Below are 25,901 nucleotides of genomic sequence, written 5' to 3'. Positions count from 1 at the left end.
GAGTGAGTTCTGACTTTTCTCCTTAGTAGTCTCGGGCAGTCTCAGAGATCTTGGAGATCCTTATTAGCAGACAAATCAGTTTCTGTGTCTGAAGACAGCTGTAACATGCTCCTGTATCCCTTAATAGTCGGGCTGAAAAGTTACATCTCCTCTTAAGGTAAAGAAAGAATCTGCTATCTGGGTCACAGAGGTACTGGAAGAGGAAGCGAGGTTGTCCTTACCAACCTCTAAAATATCCACTTGGTTGGTACACCTTGATGAATGACCTCCTTGCTCTTGCGATCGCTCTGGCTGGCTTCCTTGGCTTCTCTAGCTCTTACCAAGTTTTCGATAGTATGAAGGCAGTCAGCTGTGAACCAGGAGGTTTGGTGATACCTTTCAAGTGGGGTTGTTTGAGTGAATCTGGTCTTGAGGCAGACTTCTCGGTGTATCCACCATCCATTCACACCTCCTGTGAACCATTCTCTTGTCGGCCAAGGGGACCACTAGAGGAGTCATCCTGGTTGCTCTCAGTGGGACACGAACTTCTGAATGAAACTTTGTTTATGATCTTGAAGCGGGGCAATGGCAATCTAAGTTGGACCAATTTAAGGCATCTTTGTATATTTGCCTCGGGGATCTGGTGCGGAAACGTCGTCGTTCCGTCCTCTTTGTTTGAGCCGTGGCGAAGAGGTCTATCATGGGGCGTCTAATCCGCCACAAATCTCTGCAGACGTCTTGATGAAAGAGTCCATTCTGTTGCAGGACTTGACCTTTCATAACAGACTGTCTGCTCTTATATTCCTTTCCCCTTGAATGAAACGTGTCAATAAAGTCACATTCGTCTCTTTGGCCCGGTAAAACTAAGGTATACTTAACTTTTTTTTGGCCCAGAGAAGGAGTTGCCTCGACATTTCGAAAATTATTTTAACAGCTGATGACAATACCAATCCTAAATGGTAAATACAACACTTTTATGAGTGTCAATTCAAACTAATTATAAATAAAATTCATGAGGAAACAAAATCAGTGGAATGATTTAAGTAAAGATGCATGTAAAATTGGAATCAAAAAGTTCCAAAAGTGGGTGCCTGAACACTGCCTGATAAAAAAGCATACTAGCACCATATGTACATATGGTATCACTAAGTGAAAGCAAAAAAAATTAACAGAGAGCAAGAAATTAACAAAGCTAGTAATAACGCTTACTACAGAAAAGAATGTGGGTATAACAACTGACATACCTGGACACTGATTCAAAATCACCAATTCTTGTGAATTAGCAAATCTTTCCAAAGCCTGCAGAGTAGTAGTATGTAATCATTACTCTCCATTTTATCATTATTTTTGTTTTGGGTGATGGTACCTGCTCAGAAACATAGTAGACAAAATGTATCCTACAAGCACAAGAACAAAATGTATTTACAATATCAAATAAATAGACTACCCTTCAGACATAAAGTACTTCAAGTTTTTTTACTGTGATTACCATTTCAGGTTAACATTATCAACAGATACCAATTTGCCCAATGGAGAAAACATACCAATCAGAAAAAATATATCTGTCTGATAAATTTTGCAGATGTTGAAGCCTGTTTCAATTCAGGGCCTGGATAAAAAAAAACACCATTATCTCTAAAGCCAGCTGAGACTCTCAAGGAGTTTGCTGAGACTCTTATGTGATTTTGTTTATTCTATTGCTTTCTCCTCCTCCAATTTACTCAGCAAGCCTTCATATACCTACTGAAGTGCACAGAGCTGTCTCAGCAAGACTCAACAAATTCTTACCAATAAACAGAACATACCCTTACCTTGTATGCGCTAAGACATTTTGAGTGAAAGGCTGCCTACTGGCTCCAGCAACAAGGAGCAATATTCAGTAAAGTGTACTGATCCATGGTAACAAACTGAAGATGGACCCTGAAAAGTTTGTGCACTTGCAAGGGATAGCTTTGTTTCGCCTTTTGGAGGCTAGATCTTCTGCTTCAACCCCAGTATATTTTTCTTAATATACGACTTACAGCGCAGCTTTTGGACAGTTCAAAGAAAAGTATCCATGACTGTTGGAAGTAGTAAGATGTGGTTGACATCAATTTGTTTATTGGACCTCAAAGCTATGCTGCTAAAGTTGAAGAAGTTACCTGGTTGAAAACTTTCAAAACATGTTTTTCTTCTATGTGTTGTGAAAGCTCCTCAGGGTCACACAGGCTAAAATCTGTAGTAGTTTGACACTTAAGAGCAGCCAGGGTGCCTTCCTTGGATGTTTGATAGGCTTCTTGTGGGTTGGTCAAGGTGTAGCTCACAGCTAATACTATTAGAGGATGGTTTCACAACCATTTCTGCAAGAAAGTCATCTCTCATCAAACAGAAGAACATGGTACTCCTCATGATCAAGTTAAGACAATTCTGTTCCTAAATCATGGGGCTCAGGATCCAACTGAGCAAGAGTTTGCAAGCAAAAAATGGCAATATTAGGTGTCATATTTTGCCTCCTAATATCACATACCCTTACCAGGTTTAGTTAGTGTAAATACCGGACATGAATGCCACCAATGAACTTCAAGGTTAGGTTGTAAACTCCCAACAACAGAAAATGGTCAAGTAAAGCCTTAGTCAAATTCCTGCACAGCACAAAGACTGAAGTCATCAGGTTTTTAGCAGCAACTATCCTTCCATTTCAGGGCCTGAGGAATTTCTTTAGAGCTGTTTCACAACAGCATTCAAGTGGATTGCCATCAGGTCAGTATGTAACCCCATCTTCTGCGTCAGAACCACAGGACAATATGCTGTCTGCCATTGCTGTTCCTATGCAACATCTAGTTTTGTTGAATCACTGCATATTTTCATTACATATAACCCTTGATGCCAACACACCTTCAGTCAATACCTGTTGGCGATGACACAGGGTTACTTGCAAACACTGAGACAGCACAAAACTACTTCAATGCCATTTTAATGTGACATGGTACACATATATCAAGCAAAATGTCTCATTTGGTGCAATAAAAAAAGACTTTCCTAGAACACCATATTGAAACAGATGAATGACAGAAGAAAAAGAGAAACGCTTCACATTATAATTATGAATTTCAGTGAAGATAAACACTAGTACGTGCATGAGAGAGTCAGGTTTTGTGAGTTTACTCTGGTCATCTAGATATTGTGTACTGTCACACATGCAGAGAACTTGATACTTTTTTAATAAAAGTGTATGTATATATACAGTTGGCCACCACTTATTTGCGGTTCAGCATCCGCACATGTTTCTGTGGAGCATATATCCACATTATTTGCTGAAAATTCGCCTATTTGTGAAATTTTTCATAGAGCAATTACTGTATTTCATATTCTTTTCATGACTAAATGTCTCAGGACGATAGTTTAAGGTATATTTGGTGTCTGAACTATTATAATAGGCAGTTACTGTATAAGTGTTTTAGAGAGGCTCTTTGGTGTTTTAACTATTAAAATACACAGTTATAAACGTTTTTAGAGGGGGTTTCGGTATTTGCCGGTGGGTGTGGTAAGCATCCCCCACGAATATTGGGGGATGATTGTATATAGTATAATATCTTTGGATTACTATGTAAGGTGGCACAGTAACTTGATCAAGAAAATGTATTTTGGGTAGCATATGGTGATGAAGATCTCAAGTGAGACTTTTTGCTTGGTAGAATGCCTATTAGGGTATTTTATGTACAATATGTTTTTACTAGATCTCACGTTTCTGGGTACTGGAATTACTTGTGTAAATTTTACAAACATAACTGACCGTTTGGTTGCATATCCTATAAAAGGTAAATTACAATGCTAGGCTAGGGTCCACAGAGAGACTTACCGTGATCTAGATCTGGATCTTTTATCTTGGAAGAGTCCAGAGAAAGACATAACAGGGTCAATAGCTGATGCAATAAAGTTCTGAGCCTCTTTAACTCTTCTCATAGCTTCCTCAATTTCTGCGCTGAGCTGCCTCATTGCTTTTCGTTTGAGGCTTAATAATAGCAGTGGTAGAATGGTTCACTCTGTAAAGAAAAATACAGATGCAAGGATTATGTGGTATAGCACCATATATTAATAACAGGATAAAAAAAGTTGCAAAAGTTTCAAACTTTTACAAAATACTGAGTTATAAAAACATAAGTTTTTTGCAAATTGTATGGCCATCATGAGAGAAATCATGATACCAAATACTACCAAGATACATCACAACAGCCATTACTACCATTTTATATCAGGAAAACATCAGTTCATGTTCCTTTCTCAACTCAGTCACACTTTGTCTAGCAAAGTGAGCTGCTGAAAAAAATGTTGCCAAACACAGTATGAATATCATTCAATGAACATATTTCATATCAAATTAGGGGCACCAATTAACAATGTAGATTAGATAGTTGGGCACTGTTACAGTAATACTGACTGCAACACACATACCCTTCTTCCTATCCTCACACAGATCAGCAACCATTTATGACATCTCTACTAACAAGTTGTAAATAAGCTGCTATATTTGTTTGGCTGACTGTGCAAAAGAATTCATGAACTAAATGTATGTGGTATTCTCCTTGTTACTCACGAGTACTCAGCGCCATGATGCCAACATCATCTAATGAAAAAATAGCTAAATTAATTTCACAACAAGACGTATTTACGTTATATTTCGACTAGAAAAAACACTTCGTACAGTATAAACGAAAAATAACCTTGCCCCATATAAATAAAGTATCTAAAGATTCATTTACGCTAACTAGAAGCAAGAAAAGCGCTCTGAACCGAGTTAAATACGGCAAAATAAACACCACGTACACAATTTCCAAACCAAAACATTGATCGAAATTTATAATACAAAAGCAACATAAGAATATATACAATATTATTGGATACAGTGAATTAAGGCCTAACACTTTAAAAGATCCATGGAAAAGATGCATACTGTATTCGTTATGTTGATGTTTGTATACAGTAATACGATACGTGAATACAGGCAGTTACCGTTTACTACAGGGATTCCGTTCCTGTGCCGAGTTGTAAGCCAAAAATCGTCATAAGCTGAAAAATTTTTGAAAATCTTCAAAATCCTATGAAAACCTTACTTTTAATGCTTTGGGTGTATTGAAAGCGATGTAAACTAAATTTATTGAATTTTTCACGAAAGAAAAACTGCAAATTTTGATTATTCTGCCGTTTTGTAGCCATATGTCTTCCGTTGGATTGGCGTCAGTAACCCTGGAACATGAGTCGTAAACTGGGAAATAATTTCTGATGAATATATTTGAAAAGCGTTGTAACCTCGGAACGTTGTAAGCTGAACCCGTCGTAACCCGGGGACTGCCTGTATAAAGTACAGTAAAACATAGGCTAGGCTACCACATATGTATACGATATACTGTACCATAGTGTCGGCTAAGCTAATTCGTGTTTTTTATTCAATTTCTCTTTGTATTGAATTATCATAAGTCACTCTGCATGAACCTTCAGAATTAGCTGACATTAATAATTACTATACCGTGTATGAATAGAGTATACTTTATAGTGTAGACTAGGCTACCATATATGTACACAAGGTACCAAATACCCTGGTGTAGGCTAGGCTTTCAAGATACGTTTTATCCAACAAATGATTGTTTTTTTGGAACCTAACCCCATCGTAAGTAGGATAACACCTGTATGAGCATTTTTAGTTTTTTTGTGTGTTTGAACTATCAAAATAGGCATGTCTATGTGTTTTTAGCAGGGTTCCGAGTATTCGCAGGTTCTAGCTATTCCCGGGGGGGTGAGAGTACCCATCCAGGCAAATACGGGGGGTTTACTGTAATTGCCGATTATTTATCCCGTTGTGAATCACTGGATTCAAACCCAGGATAGCTAAACTTCTGGGGGGAGGAATTTCATGATGTTGCCTTGTAATATGTATATCATCCCATAGTTTTGATATATTTACTCTTCTATTCATCATGTGTTATGTGTAATGATAATAATTGTTGAAGTACATATGTAGTGTAATGTCAGATCTTAAAAGTTAGTGATTTGGGTAACTTAACAGCATAATTTAAAATTGGTAATACATTTTAATAGTAATGTAGTATGTGATTGCACATTTTGTCCCCTAGCAGCAAGTGTTCTGTACTCGTGATTTCATATGTCGTATTTTGGTTCGGTTGTTGTCACAAGAAATAATGAGTAAACAGCGCTTTGTTTTGATTCAAGTGTTGACAGGTCGGGAATAGCAATCGAATCATGTTAAGATTTCTGTAAAGCTTTGTCCCATACAAGAATGTACTGTTCTGGAAACCAGCTTTTGTTCTTTGTCTTGTTTTGAAAGCGTGCCATTTGTGGCTGCCAGCTGCCGTCTGTTTTGATCATGTTGAGATTTCATTAAGAGCTTCGTCCCATACGATTTTTTGTTCGAGTCACATACGCCTTTTTGAAAGTAAATGCATGTATCTCAATCGCACGTCATGTTTTGTACGATTCGCGTTGCTCTGATCGCATATTGTTCTAATGTCGTCTGATTGTTTTATTTCCACTGGAATCCTAAAGTTTGCTCATTCTGATTTCAGAGACCATTAGTGTTGGTCTCTCTCTCTCTCTCTCTCTCTCTTCAAAAAAAGAGAAATTTTAACGGAAAATATTTGTGGTCACTGGTGTTAATCTTAGCTTTTGAGATCTGAATGTAGGGAAAGTGTATTCGTAATGGCGCCTGACAAAAGAGTGCTAAAGTTTTCAAAGCTTGTGTAAGGTACAGTGAATTTTACTTATTATTACCATGGTATAATCAGATATATTAGGGAAATTTTGCCTTAGTGAAATTACTATTGGTAAATTGTTTAGGTATTTTTGTGTTATTGTGTTTGAAATCTCTTGATTTTTCACATTTCATATATCAGTGATTTAACATTTATTTACTTAGCATTTTAAGTATTTTCTGATAATTTAACTTGCATAATTGATTTATTTTTTATTTACTAAGATTTTCTTTCCTAATCTTGAGGAACTCTTGATAGTTTAAATTTTGCTGGATTAATTTAATTTCTTGATAAATTAAAGTTTTAGTCATTTAGTTTTGTTTAATAATTTATAACTCAAGAATTAATTAAATTTTGTGTTGTTTTCTAGTAATAGTAAATTTTTCTGACTGTGAATTCTAATTATAAATTCTCAATTAAAAATAAATTTTTGTATTTTAAATTAAAAAAGTGTTTCATTTATTGATCACAGTGAACAGGATTACTGTAATTGTGTGCATAAGGCAAAGTGAAACATGTTTTGTTCCTTTAGTTTTGCTGAAGTGAATTAAGACCAGGAAACAGTTAAGTTGTTTTGATGGAGTGATGCCCTTTTACTCTAGTATATTTCTTGTTTAATTGTTGATACCTGACACTTGTTTTGATAAACTTGGTTTTGATTTTTGGGCGATTAGTAAAGCTTTTAAGGGATCACTGTTACCTTTAGAGTACTCAGTCATAATTTTTATTGTTATGAGAGTTCAGGTATCTGGCTGAAGTGAGGTAAATTTTTAAAATCTGTGATTAGTTGTGTAATAACCAGGTACTTGGAACACTTCGTGACAAATATATAGTGGTACCTCGGTATACAACTGATTCGGCACTCATAATCTTGATTAGCAAGGGAAAATTCTCGCAAAATTTTGTTCCCCCTTATGAGTTATAAATGCAATCTATAAGCTGTTTGGTGGAGACTGGCGAACAGGCTGCCAGGATGGAGGTAGGAGATACGGAATCCCCTCGGGTCAGGAAGATACAGGGAGGGTCAAGTGGAAGTAGGGATGGACGGAGGAAGTGGGTAGGCGATAAAACAGTGGAGTGAGTCAATGGTTCCTTGTTCCAAAATTTCAAATAGGTTCAGGAATGTCATTAACCGCCCTCATTTGCCTCGTGACCCTGACCCATAAACAACTCATTGATCTGAGCTAGTCTAAATCTGTGCCTTTTGTTTGTGTTTGTGTCTGTGGTTGAGACTACCGCACAAATTTATCACCCATGAAAAGAAGGGACAAGGAAAAAGCATGCTTCATGAAGTGGGGACAAGCAATTTTATAGTGCTCAAAAATCGTAAAAGCAAGTATCACTTGATAGGTGTTTCGTAACAAAAGAAGTGATTCAGGTGCATCGGTGTCAGTGATAGAAAATGGGCAAAGCGTAGTGAAAAGAAGAATCCCCAGTCTGGACCCAGTGGTGCACATACAGCTGAGAAATCAGCAGGAAGTGGACCCCATCTCCCCATTAACTGATCACCATCCCCTCCCTCTCCTCTCGAGCTGCCACACCCAGCACAGTCCCGAGCACTAGCTAAAGGTAAGTCTCTTAAGAATTTTATTTTAATGTTAATGTATTGCTTTTGATTGTTTTTATTGTTATCATTGTTAAATTTATTGTGAAATTCCCTTTTATTTTTTTTATGTGAATTGTTACTGGTTTTACTCTCTTCTCCGCCTTCTCTACCGTGCTCCGCTCCTCAGTCAGCTGTGGCCACTGTGGTGACATGATTTTGTTCATCTTTCATGTTGCATTTTATTGTTAAATGCTTTATTCTTTTATTTAGAATATGATTGTCATTAAACTATATACAGTACTTGCACTTAATATAATTGTCTTAAAGTGGGTACAATAAAGTGGGTGCAAAGAGTGGGTACAAGGAAACTGAATTATTTGAATTCCCATTATTCCTTATGGGAATATTTGTTTCCATTTGTGAGCATTTCAATCTACAAGTTGGAACTGGGAACAAATTAACTTCGTATACAGAGGTGCCACTGCATATCTATAAACCTGTCTGTAAATACATATATAATATACATACATGCACACATACTGGATATGTACATGTTCCAAATTTTGTTGAGGAGGCTTGCCTCCCTAACAAAGATATATAGCTGCTTTTAATTACAATCGTTCCCAAGATTCACTACAAAGATAAAATGCCCATTTCTGTCATGTCCTTAAGAGGTACTTAGATGGACATTCAACCAGTAAATGTCTCACAGTCTAAGGCACAATAGTTATCACAAAATGGAGGATTTTCACCTGACATCAAGAACCCATGATGAGTCTTGTATGTCCAATCCTTAGCCTGCACATCATTTCTTGTCCCCTTGGCATACAGGGATATGACCAAGGAGACACTGATGATGTAATACTGCACATTTTTTATTTGTTGCAATACCTCCCAAAAGGGAGTGCCAAAAGCTTTTAATTTTCTGACCTACTAGAAGATATACATCCAGATAAGTGTACTAGGCATCCTCTGGGTTCTGGGGAGATAACTGCTGACTTAGCAAGCTGATCAGCTTGCTTGTACCTAAGAAACCCCAACATGGGAAGGCAACCAGGAAAAATTCACTTCTTTACCTCTTCTTTTCACTAAGCAGCCATTCAATACTGTATCTCTAAAATCAGTAGTTTAAAGAGTTAAAATATTCTAAGACTGAGGAGCACTTCTTTAAGGCCTTCAAAATTGCATGCTGCTCTGCTATAAAACAACAGATACAACAGATGATAATTTCCTGCTTCTTTCTACATCAGGGAAGGCCACTCTAAAGCCAATGTCAGCACCTGACTGAACCATCGGTGATAACTGCAACAGAGTTATGTTAGGAAGAAATAATCTAAAATATTGACCCTTTGCCTCATTGGACATATCTGCCATTGTAGAATTAAAATATCTACACCAATTTACCTCTGGGAGATTCCATGGGCTACACCTAAAATTGAATACCTAACTGGTAAAATCTCCATCCCTGACATGTGTAATCAGCCTGGTTATACATTTTATTCTAAAAGCAAATGGCTGAGGTTGTTGGGGTGATCTTTATAAAATTGTCAATGCCTTTCATTTCTGATACAAATGCTGGTTAAGAACTTATGGAGCCTCTGAACTCTGTACCAGCTCCAAACCAGCAGACATTGGTAATGCAGATCCAGAGTCATCTCTGCAGGATCTACAAGCATGCTCTCAGTAGGAGATTATTTAAATGCTCCTTTAGCTAATCTAAACCCTCCATGATGGATTGAATTAAGCATTTTAAGGTTATAATAAGGCTTTGCTGAGGTGTACACTTCACACCCGAGTTAATTTTGAAAGGACTAAAGCTTTATATAGTTTCCACATCTGAGTTTAGTCTGCACTTAAAAGTGTGAGACAGAACTTTCAGCACATTCATTGCTCTTCAGCATTTTATCTTCATATGATTCAGAAGTGGAATCCAAGTCAGCTTGCTATAAAAAATCAACCAAGAAACCTTGTTTCATAAAGCATGGAAATTCTCTGCCCATGTATGAACAAATCTAGATCAGGATGGAATCCTCTTATGCAGCAAAAATGCATGATTACCATTTTTACTTACTGAAAACCTAAACCATTCATCTCCGCCCATTTTACTATGTTATCAACAGCTTTGTAGCTGAAGGTGACGTTCGGCTACTGCCATCCTTGTTGCTGCAGAAGATATCAAAGCGGCCACCAACAAAAGTACAGTAAACCCCCATATTTGCAGGGGATACATACCACACCCCCAGCCCCGCCCAATAGCTAAAATCAGCAAATACCCTATACACTTGTGTAATGTTCGATATCTAAAGACCAGTTTTATGGCCTAAAATTTTGGGGTCAAACATCACATGAAGTATAGTTTTGGAAAAGTGTAAGATTTTGGGACTAGGCTAAGCTTAGGCTTTGGATTTCCCAACAACAGAAGTCAGCAAAGTAGCATTTACTTCCACAACAGTTGACGAACTATTTTTTTTTTTTTTTTTTTAAGAATAAAGACAACAAATAAAAATGAAAATGTCTTACTTATCTGAGAATCTTTTATTATTGTTATGTGGTTTCTATTTATGGTTGTTCTAGGCTATAATAAATGTAGCCTACATATCCCAAATGTAAATAAGTACAGTATTAGCTGCCGTTTGTATTTCATCAGGTGATTTCCCTTCACTGACGATTCACAAAGAATCGTACATTTTTTCTTTTAGTCAAAAAAGGATGTGGTAAATTCAAAAAAACCTAAAGTCATGGAATAAATTTAATGAAAAAAAAACAAACATTAGTGAAGAGAGATTAAGAGGGATTAAAAGAATCAAAATGTATGATGATTATACTGTTAAGCTAGTTACAGTGGATGCTTGGCAAGCTTTCAGTATTTAAGACAAAACTACTGTAAACAAAAAAGGTTGGAAGTTTTTTCCTTTTGTTTATCATAGTTAATTTTAATGATTTGCAATGAGTATATACTGATTTTTATACATTTTATAGGTATATTCTAACCTTTTAGCTTCTCAGTTTGCCTCAATTTTTAGATGTCGGAATCTTAGACTAGCCTAGGCTTCCATTATGTTTTGATTCCAAATATATAGAAACATAGCCAAGGCTTTTTGCCAGAATCAAAACTCAAACATTACATGGGGTATATGCTAAAATCTAATATATGCAGTAAACAATGGGAGTTGAACATTACATGGAGTCAAATATTATACGAGTATATATGGTACTTAAAACCCCTCTAAAAACACTTAGAACTGCCTAATTTGATAGTTCAAACACAAAAACACCCTCTAAATATGATTATACTTGAGTATTTTAGTAGTTTTATCACAAAATGTGCATTTAGTCATGAAAATATGAAAATATAGTAAGTAATGAATATTTTTCAGTGAAAAATCCTGCAAATAGGCGAATTTTCTGAGAATTGTGTATATAAGTTTTATAGAGAAATCCTTGAATCGTCAGAGCGTTAATACAGGGGTTTACTGTATAAGCTACATCTGTAGGAATTATTTTGGATGCCCCATTGATTGCTAAGGCGAACAAGCTTACACTTAGAACACTTCCTTGTGGCACTCCTTGGTTGAATACATCTGACACTGTTGCTCCAACCAGAACCTAAAATAACCTATTTTTTTAAAAAGCCTTGACCCTCAGAATGCCATACCTCTTGTTGTATCATAAGCCTTCTCCAGATCAAAGAAAACAGTGACATGATGTGCTTGTTAGCAAAAGCTTCACATACTGATGATTCTATTCGAACCAACACACCATTTGTGGAGTGCATATTTCGAAAACTACACAAAGCAGGTGACAAATATTTACCCGTTCCAAGTGCCACATCAAACATCGTTCATTTTTATGATCTACCACACATGATGTCAGTGCAATGGTAAGATCTTTCTCTGTCTTGAAACGGTCTTTCCCTGGTTTCACGAATGGCAGTAATTTTATCATCTCCTTTATATTAGGGAAGTTATGTTCTATGAAAATTTTCTTAATAAAGCTTAATATGAAAAATCTGGTATTTTCAGGGGTATGCTTAATCACTGAATATGTCATATCATCCAGTCCAGGAGCTGACTCGCCATATTTATTTAAGGCTGATACAACTTCTCTCATAGTAAAACGTACATTGTATTGTTCATTCCTTATTGTGTTAAAATCAATTTCTACCCATTCCATTAGCCTTCTTTGAACTGAACAGGTTCTGTCCTTTTTCTCTGCAACATTAGCAAAATGATTAGCAAACTCACTTGCCACTAACCAGGAATCAGTTACTTCACAACCACTGATCTTGATAAATGGAAGTTGACATGGAGTAAATTTACCTGCTATTTTTCTAACTCTTCCAAACTAAAATCAGAGGTGCTTTTGAATTTAGTGAAGATATGAAAATTGTCCTGGATGTGCCTTTGTAATTTCCTTGTGGAAATGAGCTCTTGCTTTTCAAAATTCAACAAGGTACTCAGATTTTCGCCTGCAGTATCTGTTGAAAGCTGCCCTCATAGTTCTATGAGTTTCCTGGAATTTACAAGTTCACCAGGGAACTAGCTGGCAGATGAATATGCCAAAGTCCTAGGCATTGACTGAAGACCAGCCGAGAATATAATTGTTTTAAAAAGTCAAGAGCATCATCTACAGATGGAAAGTCACCCTGGAATGTTGCTTAATCAGCTTTACCAATGTTTCATTTAGGTAACCTAAGAATTTGAGGCTACATTTATTAATGGAAAATAGTCGCTGGTAAATCTATCATTTATCACTCTCCAATTAAACTCAATAAGGCATCCATCACTGCATATAGATAAATCAATTACTGATAATGTACCTGTTTGAATCTGAAAATGTGTAGACTTCTCTCGTTTAAGATTCCACATTTTCACTTTCTATGATGGAACACAAGCAATTTCCTCTTTGACTGGTAACGATGTCACCCCAAGAGGGTTTCAACTATTCATATCTCCCAGAATAACAAAGCAATGTGGTAGCTGTTGAATGAGGGATTTAAATTCATCACTGGCAAAGACTTCACTATGTGATACATAGAGAGAGCATACTGGATATTTTCTTTGCAAATGGATCTGCATACTTATATACTTGCAGTGATAGAGTTGGCAAACAATTCTGGCCTCTGCATGTTGATCACAAAGAATGAGGGTCAATGACCAATACACACACACACACCTAAGCACAAAAGGTATTCATGAATATGAAATGCAACCACCTACTAACACCTTGTCTCTGCTCAGCCAATCAGAGTGCTCTCCTTCATTCACTTGCTCTGTTGCCCACACATATTAACCGGCTCCTCTGTTGAACTGGATTCATTCATCCACGAAGATAACAAAGGGATGACTATAAAAATATACGGATTACAATTAAAATAATTTAACTACTATCCTAACTCATCATATGCACTTTGAAGTTACTGTACTTCAAAATTTGAATAGATAATGGTATACAGTGAATGCCCGTATTCGAGGGGGATGCATACCACATCCCCCGCGAATAGCTAAAATCCGTGAATACTTAAAACCCCTCCAAAAACACTTAGAACTGCCCATTTTGATAGTTTAAACACAGAAAACCCTGTAAAACTGCATATACCTGAGTATTTTAATAGTTTTATCACAAAAGTGCATTTATTCATGAAAATTATATGAAAATACAGTAATTAGTGAATATTTCTCAGTGAATAATACTGTGAGCAGAGCAAATTTTCCCGAATAATGGCTAGATGTGTTCCACAGAGAAACCCGCGAATGTGTGAGTCCGCGAATCACGAGAACACGAATACAGGGGGTTTACTGTAATACAAAAAATGCAGTACAAAAGTAATAGTGGGAGAACTACTATGATTTTTAAATTCTAAATTTATAAAACTGGCACTTCTTCCAAGTACCTGTAACCCAGATTGGTATACTATGGTATGGGTCCTAAGCAAGGAGAAAACGGAAAACTCTGACTTTCAAGAGGTAGCTTGTCAAAGCAGAGGTTAAGCAGAAACAGGAAGATCTTTGTGCACTGAATACTGAACATATTGATACCAAAGCTGAGTAGTATAGATTTTCTGCAAGAGCCTGTGGCCCCCCTCATAAAGAAGCATGGCTTCATATGAAGGTATGGACAATACCATACAGATGATAAAAACAGCGTTTGAGCAGCTTCTCAAAATAATTGCTGTGAACATCAAATTTCCAAGGGATAGTGTCCTTCCTTGAGTTTGGAACTACACTACCCATATATAATTCCATCAACACTAAGATGTAGAATACATGGGATCTACAGGACAAACACCAAAGCCGACTCATGCAATTAAAAAAAAAAACTTCCACAGTGGACAAATATTTTTATTGGGAGCATAATATAATTCTTAATAAACAAGTGTCTTCATTATGTTCATTCAATTACAAATGGAATTGGAAAATAAAATTCGGGCCAAAAGCCAAGCGCTGGGACTTATGAGGTCATTCAGTGTTGAAACAACTGTTAGGAGAGGGTGGAAAGTAAGATGGGAGGAGGAGAATATGAATGGAGGTATAGTACAAGGAATGAAAGGGGTTGCAGCTTGGGGTCAAAGGGATGCTGCAAAGAACCTCAAGTAATGCCTGAAGTGCACCGGGTGAGGTACACTGATGGCACTATCCCCTACAAGGATTATGTCCATTCAAGAACATGAACAGCTGGATACTGGAGCCATGAAGAACAAAGAATGAGTGATGACATCCATACTAGAGGTAGCATACTCTTGAAGGGAGGAAATACATACTAGAACACAAAATGGTTCAATTTTTTGTATAAAGATAACAGATACTGGCTAACTGTATTCATATACAGGTACCTTTACTTCAAATGAAATATCAGAATGAGTTCATTTCAAGTTGCTGCCAGCACTTGGTTACCCATATGAAGAGCTGCTGGTACTTACCCTCTCGCCTAATAAGGTTGGTTTTATTCATTTTCAACTTCATATTATCTGCTTTTAAATGCTTAAAGTCATAAAGTAAACACTTACTTGATGTGACGGCCCATGAACTCCTGATGATGCATTTTAAGAGCTGAAATTATAAAAGGTTGTTCTGAATATTCCACCAATGCATTCTTAGTTCCACCAGACTCCAATCCAAGACGGAGATAACGAACTTCTCCAGCTTTGGCTGCTAGTTCCATCAAATCATCAGCAGTTACCTGTTGACAAAAAAATTCAGTCTTGTTAACCAAAAGAATTCATCACAAAAATCCTGCAAATATGCATGCATGTCAATCATTTTTTGTTATTTTTTAGATTACTTTGATACACTTACTTCCCTCATAAAGAATGGAACCTAAAAAGGTGAGGGTCTGCCCTTCTGTTAAGTAACTAAATCTGTTATGTAACTGAGACTGGTATACTGTATAGCCTACAAAATAGAGCACCCTGGAGCAATTCACTTAGATTATAGTATACAATTGATCCCTTGGATTTGTGGGGGATAGGGACCATAACGACCCTGTGAATAGCTAAAATCCGCGAATACTTGACACCCCTCTAAAATCGCATGTAACTGCCTATTTTAATTGTTCAAACAACAAAAACACCCTCTAAAAATGCTTGTACCTGCCTATTCTAATAGTTTTATCGTGAAAATGTATTTAGTTACAAAAATAATATGAAAATACGATAAGTAGTGAATATTTCGCTAAGAAAAATTCCAAGAATAGGAGAATTTTCCACAAATAATGTGGATATATGCTCTGCAGAAAAATCTGCGAATAGCTGAAGCCGCAATTCCAGAACCGCGAATAGGCGTGGGTCAACTGTACAGCAGTTCTATATACAGTAATACCTCGAACTTGCGCAATTCGAGTTGCACAAATTCACAGACAAATTTTTTATTGGAACCTAACTAATGGTCACAAACGAATTTTTAAATATTCGCGGATAAATAATTATAGGCCTAGTTTGCGAAAGGTTTTAAATCACGCGCCTTGAGGGATGCTGGGAGTTCACGGATCACGCTGTTGTTTTGTTTATAAGCGTCACCCAGATGCGCATGCGCGAATTTCTTCCTTCTCGCACCAGAAAGCATCAGCAGCGCATCGTCGGAGAGCGATTTTTTGACGCATCCGTGTTTTGCAGAACTTTGGCGAGTGTTTGCGTATTTGTGAGGCAACAGGATGTTTGCAGAGATGTCCCAACGTCGTCAGGACCGTGAAAGGCGCATATTGCCTGTCGGTAGTGAGTGTGTGAGACGAGTTTTAGACTGGGATGCTGGAGAGGGACCAAGCACCCAAGATGACCCAGCTTCTCAACACCGTGTTGTGTGGCCACGTGTGACGAAGGGACCAAGGACCACATCCCGTGCCTTTATGACCCTAGGAAGCATCGGGGTGTCTGAGGGGCATCCGTAAGCAATTGGGAGACCTCCAACAAAAGGACATTGACGAGTACTTGTTGGAGCTCGATCGAGAGCAGGTGGAAGTCCTCATTTCGATGGCAGTTGGTCATCCAGTGATGAGGACACCACGCCTGATGTTAGTGATGACAGTACTTGCCCCCAAATGCCCGTACAGGAGCCACAGGAGGAAAGTGAGCTTGAATTTAGTGGTTTCAGTGCGTATGAGGAGAGTCTGAGGAGGAGGCGGCCCCGATTGTGGCTGGTGGGGCGAGACAGAAAGTGATGGTGAAAGTGAGGAGATGGGCCAGCTGGGAGGGTGGGAGTGCGAAGTCGTGCCCGTGCGCGTGTCTTGGCGAGCACGGGCCCGTGAAGGTCACAACGTCCACGGCAGCTTGGGTGAAGGCCGTTGCGTCCGAAAGTGATGAGGGTGGTTGGAGGACCCCACCCACCTAACATGCACCCATTCACGGCAGCACCTGGACTGACCATCCCTGTGCCTCTCACTACACTGGGGTTCATTCAGCTCTTCCTGACGCGGGAATTGCTGGAATACCTCGTTGCAGAGACGGCAGATTACGCTCGGTACTGCCGTGAGGAACTGCAGACGACGTTGTCGTATCGCTGGCGGGGCTGCAACCTCACGAACATGGCGCATTTTTTGGGGCTCCACAATTTTTTGGAATGATGCCTGCTGCCGGCGTCAGGCAATATTGAGGCGAATTTTTTTGGCACGCCCAGCGTGCCCGGCGTTATGCCCGTGATAGTTTCCTGGCGATGGACAGGTATTTCAACGCCTTCAACCGAAGGGGCTGTACCCCGGAATAACCCGACTGCCTCATCTTAGTCCGCCCAGTGTTGGAGTACATTCGTGAACGGTGCCAGTTTCTCGTGGTTCCTTCCAAGAACCTTTCTTTGGATGAGGATGATGCCATACAAAGGGTGTCTAAGTATAAAAGTGTACAACCCCAAGAAGCCAAAGAAATATGGTGTAAAGTTATTTTTATTACAGAATTCAACACTGGATACGTCGTGGACTTCTCGGTGTATTCTGGGGTCTTCTCACGCTGCGTGACACTGTCTTCGGTCTTGTGGATCGTTTCCGTAACCAGGATACCACCTGTTTATGGATAATTATTATAACTTGGTATCCCTGGCCCAGGAACTGTATGAAGCAGGTGTGCACGTCAGTGATACCCTTCGGTTGGTGCGTGGGGCCCCGAATGTCCTCAAGAGGTTTGCTAGCCAGCCGTAACATCTGGCAAGAGGAGAGACAGTGTGGTGGCGGAAGGAGATCTCTTTGTCATCTGTTGGAAGGGGGTCCGACTCGTGCCCATGATTACGACGAGTCATGAGCCCATCCAAGAAGAGATCATTCAGCGGAAGAAGACATGTCGGCAGGGCCGAGTTACGTATGAGGAGTTTCGTGTCCAACGCCCTACTGTCATCGGGCACTACAACAGGCACATGGGAGGAGTTGATCTCTTTGATCAACTCATCCAGTATTATCCCTTCGCCAGGAGAACCAGGAGGTGGACACAGAAGCTCGTCAAATACCTCCTTCAGTTGGCCCTCCAGAATGCCTACATCCTTTACTATGGGTACAATTCTGACATTCGGAGGTTGTCCCACATCCAGATTCTTGAGGTGGCTGGGAATGCCCTCATAAACTTTAATCCAGAGGAGTGGCCTTCCAACACCGGCCCCCTGCCCCGAGCTCCAGCTCTGCCCTGAGAGGAAAGGGCAGATGTCGCTGGGAGGGCCAACCTCGGTCTTCCTGCTCCTGCCCCCGACGCCGCCCGCCCCTGCCGCCGCCCTTGATGATGCTGCCGCCCTCCCTCACATTCCAATGTCCCGTTGGTAGTCGACCCTGTGTGTCGGCTGCAGGCAGGGATCACACACTGGAGCTCCTAGAAGGCGTAAACAGAAAGCGGTGCGGGTGTGCCATATGAATGGCAGAAGAAGAGACACTCGATGCGTCTGTCGCACCTGCAAGGTAGCACTTTGCAGGTTGGGGAGTGTGACCGTAAGTACCACACTGCGGTCATATATTGGAGTGCGCCTACCTGAGCAACACCGGGGGCGCAGCGGGCCACCGGTGCGGCCCATCCGCAGTAGTAAGGGCGCGTCTCCCTCCTCAGCCTGTGCCTCGTCATGTCGAGAGGAAAAAATGCAAGACTCTTCAATGGAGGAGGAGAAAACAAGAACAGAACGAAGAGTCAGGATTACGAGTGAGTATTCTGCATTGAATTTATTTTTAGTTTTATATTTATTACAAGTTTTTATATACCTGTATTTATTGGTGTTTTGTATATTATTTCGTTTTATGCAAAAAAAAAAAAGTTTTTCACAAGCAATCCTTTTAGTTATGTATTCGTACCAAAGTAAAAAACAATATAATATTATATATACATGTATGTATCAATGTATATATATATATATATGTGTATATATATATATATATATATATATATATATATATATATATATATATATATATATATATATATATATATATATATATATATATACATAGATATATATATATATATATATACATAGATATAATATTTATATATATATATATATATATATATATATATATATATATATTCCGATTTATGGTTTATTTTTGGGGTTCCGTTCTTATGCGTCGTAACTGAAAAAATCGCATTCTTTGGAACATCATATAAAAATCGTCAAAATCATAAGAAAACCTTACTTTTAATGCTCTGGGTGCATTGAAAACGAATACGATGTAAACTGCATTATTATTGAGTTTTACATCAAAAAACCTTCAAATTATGATTATTCTGCCATTTTGGGGCCATATTTCTTCCGTCGGACGGAAATGACGCCGTCGTAACCCGGAACATGCGCCGTAAGTTGGAAATAATTTCTGATGAATATATTTGAAAAGCGTCTGTAGACAAACCTCGAACGTCGAATTTTTGAAAAAGCTTTAAACCGGGACTGCCTGCTGAAAATATATATATATCTATGTATATATATATATATATATATATATATATATTATATATATATATATATATATATTATATATATATATATATATTATATATATATATATATATAATATATATATATATATATATATATATATATATATATATATAAATATATATATATATATATATATATATATATATATATATATATATATATATATATATATATATATATATATATACATATATATATATATATATATATATATATATATATATATATATATATATATATATATATATATATATATATATATATACATACAGTGAACCCTCCTTCCCTCCGCGGTGGGAACTATCGCTGATTCAATCCTAGCATTTTTTCCATCACGTATGTATATTATAGGGAGAAAATATATAAGCGGATTTTCGGAAATTTCAAAAATAGTGCGATATATGAAGACTCAAATATTTCATTAATTCCATTAATAATTATTAATATCTGCTAGTACTGTTGGTTCATTGCATTATGACATATAATTCAGTACAAAATGAAATTAAACAAAAGAGAATGTGATCATACGATAATTCATTACAGTACTAGTAAAATTAAACTGAACATGAAACGCTAATCAGATGCAGTCCGACATTGTCATATTTGAATGGTGTAAGGCTGCTGATGGCTACATATATACTAATTATAAAATACAAATGTAATGAATGTGCATCTTTTCCATGAATCTTTTGTACTGCATCCAATAATATTGTTTGTTGCAAAAATCACATCTCGAATAAACCTATACTACTACAACAAAAAAGCATAAAATAGCGTAAAAAGTATATTTGAATTTGAAACTAGCATGTAAGATGGGGTGTAATTGGTTCCATTGGTGATAGATGACGAATCAGCTCCCAAGTTTTGTACTCTCGCCTGTGATTGGTGTTTTGACCGTTCTCCGACCGCAGCAGCTTCCCTTGTCTCTGACCAGCATCTTCTCGCTGCAACTTCGTTTCCAGCTCTCGGTAGATAGATGCCGTTTACATTACCAGTGCAGCGTGACAGTGTGTGTTTGAAGTTGAACTTTTTTAACTTTGTTTAACCCCTACAATGGCTCCCAAGCGTTCTGCTTCTGCTAAGGCTGGTACTGAGCCCTAAACGCCAATGGAAAATGATGACGATTGCTGAGAAGGTTGATTGTATGTTAGTTTTATAAGTTAGTCATTATTTTATTTTCTGCATTGATGAAGTGTATGGGTATTGCAGAATGTATAAAAGAAAGCACATGTTTAATTTTATAAGATGTTTTTATAGCATAGCATTCCTTATGTTTAAAGAGTATGTTATTGTTGTGGCGTCATAGGAAGTGACGTCCACAGGATCTAAAATGCGGGAGGGAGAAAAATGTAAACAAACAAGGAGCGGGAGTGTTGAAAGCATGGTGGAAAGAGGTAGAGAGAGCTCTCTGAAGGTTAGGGCGATAATGGTTGGGTTGTAAAATCTGTTTGTGGTTTTTGTTGTGAAAGCTGGATTGCATAGAGTAAAAAGAACAACGTGAACAGGTGAGTGGATCACATAATTGAATGATTTAAGGATAGGTTAGGCTAGAAAAATTTTCAAATGGTAGCAGAGCGTGGTTAAACATGGGGGATTCTCTAAGAGAAGTAGTAGAATACATGTTACTAGGATTCAAAGACTATCACCAGAAAAGGAGAAGATACTTAAAGTAGACAAAACACACACTGTGAAAGATGAATCCCTTGCATCAAAGGAAGGGAATATAGATGAGCAGGAAGGAAAGATGATAATTGGCTGGAGAAGGAATGCTGATGTAGAAGAGACTATAGAAAGAGATTTGGCAGAGGAAACACTGGAAGATGAAGGGAAAAGTGAGGTAACAGAAGAAAGTGAGTTAATAGAAGAGATACCCAAATTCAGAAAGGGAAATAGAGTTAGAGCTATAAACAAAAATACAGGACAAGTAGAAGAGTGGAAAGATATTGAGCCTTGCAGGAAAAGATCAAGCAAATCTTGGGCTGATTGAGTACAATGTAGAAGACTCACAGTCAGGTGACAAGGGATGGGTTGACTTAAGAGATTATAGTCATGTAGAAAAAATTGAAGATGAAGAAGAGGTTTTGCTGGATTCGAAAAAGTTGAAATGTAATTGAAGCTAAAGAAAAAGAACTACAAAGTTGAGAGAAAACAAGGTATATGAGGAGGTAAATGACATTGGACAAAAAGCTATATCTGGAAAGATGGATAGTAACTGAAAAGGTAAAAGGTGGGGAAAGGATATGATAAAGCAAGATTGGTAGCTAGAGGTTTTGAAGAAGAAATGGCTGAATGGGAAAAAGATGCTCCTACATGCAATGCCGAAATTTTAAAATTTTGTTTGACAGTAATAAAACTGAAAGATTGGAATTGTTACGTTAGATGTAAAAACTGCATATCTACAGGAAAATGAAATAAATAGAAGAGGTATATTTAAAACCACCTGAGTGAAGATGGTTGAGTGGATTATGGAAATTGAAGAAAACTGTTTCTGGATTCAAGGATGCAGCAAAGGCATGGTATTGTCAAGGTGGTAAAACTGGTGGAGGAGCTTAAAGGTGAGAGGGTAGATTAGAACCTAATATATTCTTTTGGAAAAAGACAATAAATTGAATGGTATTTTATGTACACATGTAGATGATTTTTGCTATGGAGGAACTGAAGGATTTTTTTGAAACAATTGGGAAATTGAAAGGAAATTACAAGTAGGAGAACAAGAAAGTAAGAAAAGTTTTAAGTATATAGGAGTAATAGTAGAGCATAAGGAAAATGGAATTTGTCTTAATCAGTGGCAGTATATAAATTCTATAAGAGAACCAGAAGGCAGAAGATTTACAGGTAATAGAGTATTAGGACAAAAAGGAGGTTAACAGAATATAGATCAGTGGTAGGACAGTTGAATTGGGTATCCTACATACTGTGCCAGAAATATCATATGATGTTAGTGAATTAAGTAAAGCATTTTAAAGTGAAGGAAATACTCAAGATAATGAGAAAGCTGATTAAGATAGTGAGAAAAACTAAGGGCATAATGGGAAAAGTGATAAAAGTGAGTTAGAAGAAGAAAAGATTTATTGGGAAGCCTATGCAGATGCTTCATTCGGGAATATTGAAGATGGTCAAACCTCAATTGGGTTTTCATATCATTGACAGATGGTAAAAAGAGAAGCCCTATATGGTGGCAAATCCAGAAAATCTAGAAGAGTAGCAAAGTCCACCATTGAAGCAGAAGCTCTGAGTGTTGGGGAGGCCATAGAAGGATTGATATATTTCAAACATTTGTGGGAAGAGATAGTAGGAGGGAGAAAATTAGAAGCACTGGTGAAAACTGATAAAAAAACCCTAATGACTGCAATAAAATCAAGCGGTACTTCGAGTAAGTAGTAAGAGATTAAAATTGATATTGCAGCAATAAGAGAAACAATAGAATCTGGAGAAATAAGTGAGGTGAGATGGATAAAAGGAAAGCATCAGATAGCTGATGTATTGACCAAAGCTGGAGTTTCTGGGGAAAGCATTAGGAATTATGTAGAGGGTAAAGAATTGGAGAATAATGGAGATTAGAGGGATTAGATAAGAAAATGGTGGAGGGGAGGAGAAGGAGATAAGATGTGATTGTATGTTAGTTTTATAAGTTAGTCATTATTTTATTTTCTGCATTGATGAAGTGTATGGGTATTGCAGAATGTATAAAAAGAAAGCACATGTTTAATTTTATAAGATGTTTTTATAGCATAGCATTCCTTATGTTTAAAGAGTATGTTATTGTTGTGACGTCATAGGAAGTGACGTCACAGGGCCGAAAATGGCGGGACGGGGAGAAAATGCAAACAAACAAGGAGCGGAGTGTTGAAAGCATGGTGGAAAGAGGTATGAGAGCTCTCTGAAGGTTAGGGCGATAATGGTTGAGGGTTGTAAGTCTGTTTGTGGTTTTGTTGTCGAAAGCTGGATTGCATAGAGTAAAAAGAACAACGTGAACAGGTGAGTGGATCACATAATTGAATGATTTAAGGATAGGTTAGGCTAGAAAAATTTTCAAATGGTAGCAGAGCGTGGTTAAACATGGGGATTCTCTAAGAGAAGTAGCGAGAATACATGTTACTAGGATTCAAAGACTATCACCAGAAAAGGAGAAGATACTTAAAGTAGACAAAACACACACTGTGAAAGATGAATCCCTTGCATCAAAGGAAGGGAATATAGATGAGCAGGAAGGAAAGATGATAATTGGCTGGAGAAGGAATGCTGATGTAGAAGAGACTATAGAAAGAGATTTGGCAGAGGAAACACTGGAAGATGAAGGGAAAAGTGAGGTAACAGAAGAAAGGGAGTTAATAGAAGAGATACCCAAATTCAGAAAGGAAATAGAGTTAGAGCTATAAACAAAAATACAGGACAAGTAGAGAGTGAGTGGACGATATTGAGCCTTGCAGGAAAAGATCAAGCAAATCTTGGGCTGAAGTGTCGTACAATGTAGAAGACTCACAGTCAGGTGACAAGGGATGGGTTGACTTAAGAGATTATAGTCATGTAGAAAAAAAATTGAAGATGAAGAAGAGGTTTTGCTAGGATTCAGAAAATAGAAATGTAATTGAAGCTAAAGAAAAAGAGCTACAAAGTTGGAGAGAAAACAAGGTATATGAGGAGGTAAATGACACTGGACAAAAAGCTATATCTACAAGATGGATAGTAACTGAAAAGGTAAAAGGTGGGGAAAGGATATGTAAAGCAAGATTGGTAGCTAGAGGTTTTGAAGAAGAAATGGCTGAAAGGAAAAAAGATGCTCCTACATGCAATGCCAAAATTTTAAAATTTTGTTTGACAGTAATAAAACTGAAAGATTGGAATTGTTATACGTTAGATGTAAAAACTGCATATCTACAGGGTGATGAAATTTATGAGAGGTATATTTAAAACCACCTAGTGAAGATGGTTGGAGTGGATTATGGAAATTGAAGAAAACTGTTTATGGGCTCAAGGATGCAGCAAAGGCATGGTATTGTAAGGTGGTAAAACTGGTGGAGGAGCTTAAAGGTGAGAGGAGTAGATTAGAACCTAATATATTCTTTTGGAAAAAGACAATAAATTGAATGGTATTTTATGTACACATGTAGATGATTTTTGCTATGGAGGAACTGAAGGATTTTTAAAGGAAACAATTGGGAAATTGAAAGGGAAATTACAAGTAGGAGAACAAGAAAGTAAAAGTTTTAAGTATATAGGAGTAATAGTAGAGCATAAGAAAATGGAATTTGTCTTAATCAGTGGCAGTATATAAATTCTATAAGAGAACCAGAAGCCAGAAGATTTACAGGTAATAGAGTATTAGGACAAAAGGAGTTAACAGAATATAGATCAGTGGTAGGACAGTTGAATTGGGTATCGCTGACCACATACTGTGCCAGAAATATCATATGATGTTAGTGAATTAAGTAAAGCTTTTAAAGAAGGAACGACTCAAGATATGAGAAAGCTGATTAAGATAGTGAGAAAAACTAAGGGCATAATGGGAGAAGTGATAATAAGTGAGTTAGAAGAAGAAAAGATTTATTGGGAAGCCTATGCAGATGCTTCATTCAGGGAATATTGAAGATGGTCATACTCAATTAGGTTATGTGATATCATTGACAGATGGTAAAGGAGAAGCCCCATATGGTGGAAATCCAGAAAATCTAGAAGAGTAGCAAAGTCCACCATTGAAGCAGAAGCTCTGAGTGTTGGGGAGGCCATAGAAGGATTGATATATTTCAAACATTTGTGGGAAGAGATAGTAGGAGGGAGAAAATTAGAAGCACTGGTGAAAAAACTGATAGCAAAACCCTAATGACTGCAATAAAACTGGGGCCGGAGTAAGTAGTAAGAGATTAAAAATTGATATTGCAGCAATAAGAGAAACAATAGAATCTGGAGAAATAAGTGAGGTGAGATGGATAAAGGAAAGCATCAGATAGCTGATGTATTGACCAAAGCTGGAGTTTCTGGGGAAAGCATTAGGAATTATGTAGAGGGTAAAAGAATTGGAGAATAATGGAGATTAGAGGGGATTAGGATAAGAAAAGGCTGGGGGGAGGGAGAAGGAGATAAGTGTGATTGTATGTTAGTTTTATAAGTTAGTCATTATTTTATTTTCTGCATTGATGAAGTGTATGGGTATTGCAGAATGTATAAAAAAAAGCACATGTTTAATTTTATAAGATGTTTTTATAGCATAGCATTCCTTATGTTTAAAGAGTATGTTATTGTTGT

General features: G+C 37.5%; 2 protein-coding genes across 4 annotated transcripts in view; one reads left to right on the top strand and one right to left on the bottom strand.

Moving 5' to 3' along the window:
- Srp54 (splicing regulatory protein 54) overlaps window positions 1-25,901 on the top strand; it is a 197,664-nt gene that overhangs the window by 96,682 nt on the left and 75,081 nt on the right. The gene's annotated exons all lie outside the window — the stretch shown is intronic.
- LOC136849979 (probable splicing factor, arginine/serine-rich 7) overlaps window positions 3,864-25,901 on the bottom strand; it is a 32,828-nt gene continuing 10,790 nt past the window's right edge. The window contains exons 2-3 of the mRNA XM_067123521.1: window positions 15,275-15,447; window positions 3,864-4,001 (exon numbers count right to left, since the gene is read on the bottom strand). Coding sequence (XP_066979622.1) covers window positions 3,929-4,001; window positions 15,275-15,429 — 228 coding nt within the window. The 5' untranslated portion in view covers window positions 15,430-15,447 and the 3' untranslated portion in view covers window positions 3,864-3,928. The remainder of the gene's footprint in view (window positions 4,002-15,274; window positions 15,448-25,901) is intronic.

The sequence above is a fragment of the Macrobrachium rosenbergii genome, chromosome 2 (assembly GCF_040412425.1).
Source record: "Macrobrachium rosenbergii isolate ZJJX-2024 chromosome 2, ASM4041242v1, whole genome shotgun sequence".
Classification (NCBI taxonomy): Eukaryota; Metazoa; Arthropoda; class Malacostraca; order Decapoda; family Palaemonidae; genus Macrobrachium; species Macrobrachium rosenbergii.
Note: the sequence above shows the minus strand (reverse complement) of the source record. Positions and strands in the feature narration are given on the sequence as shown.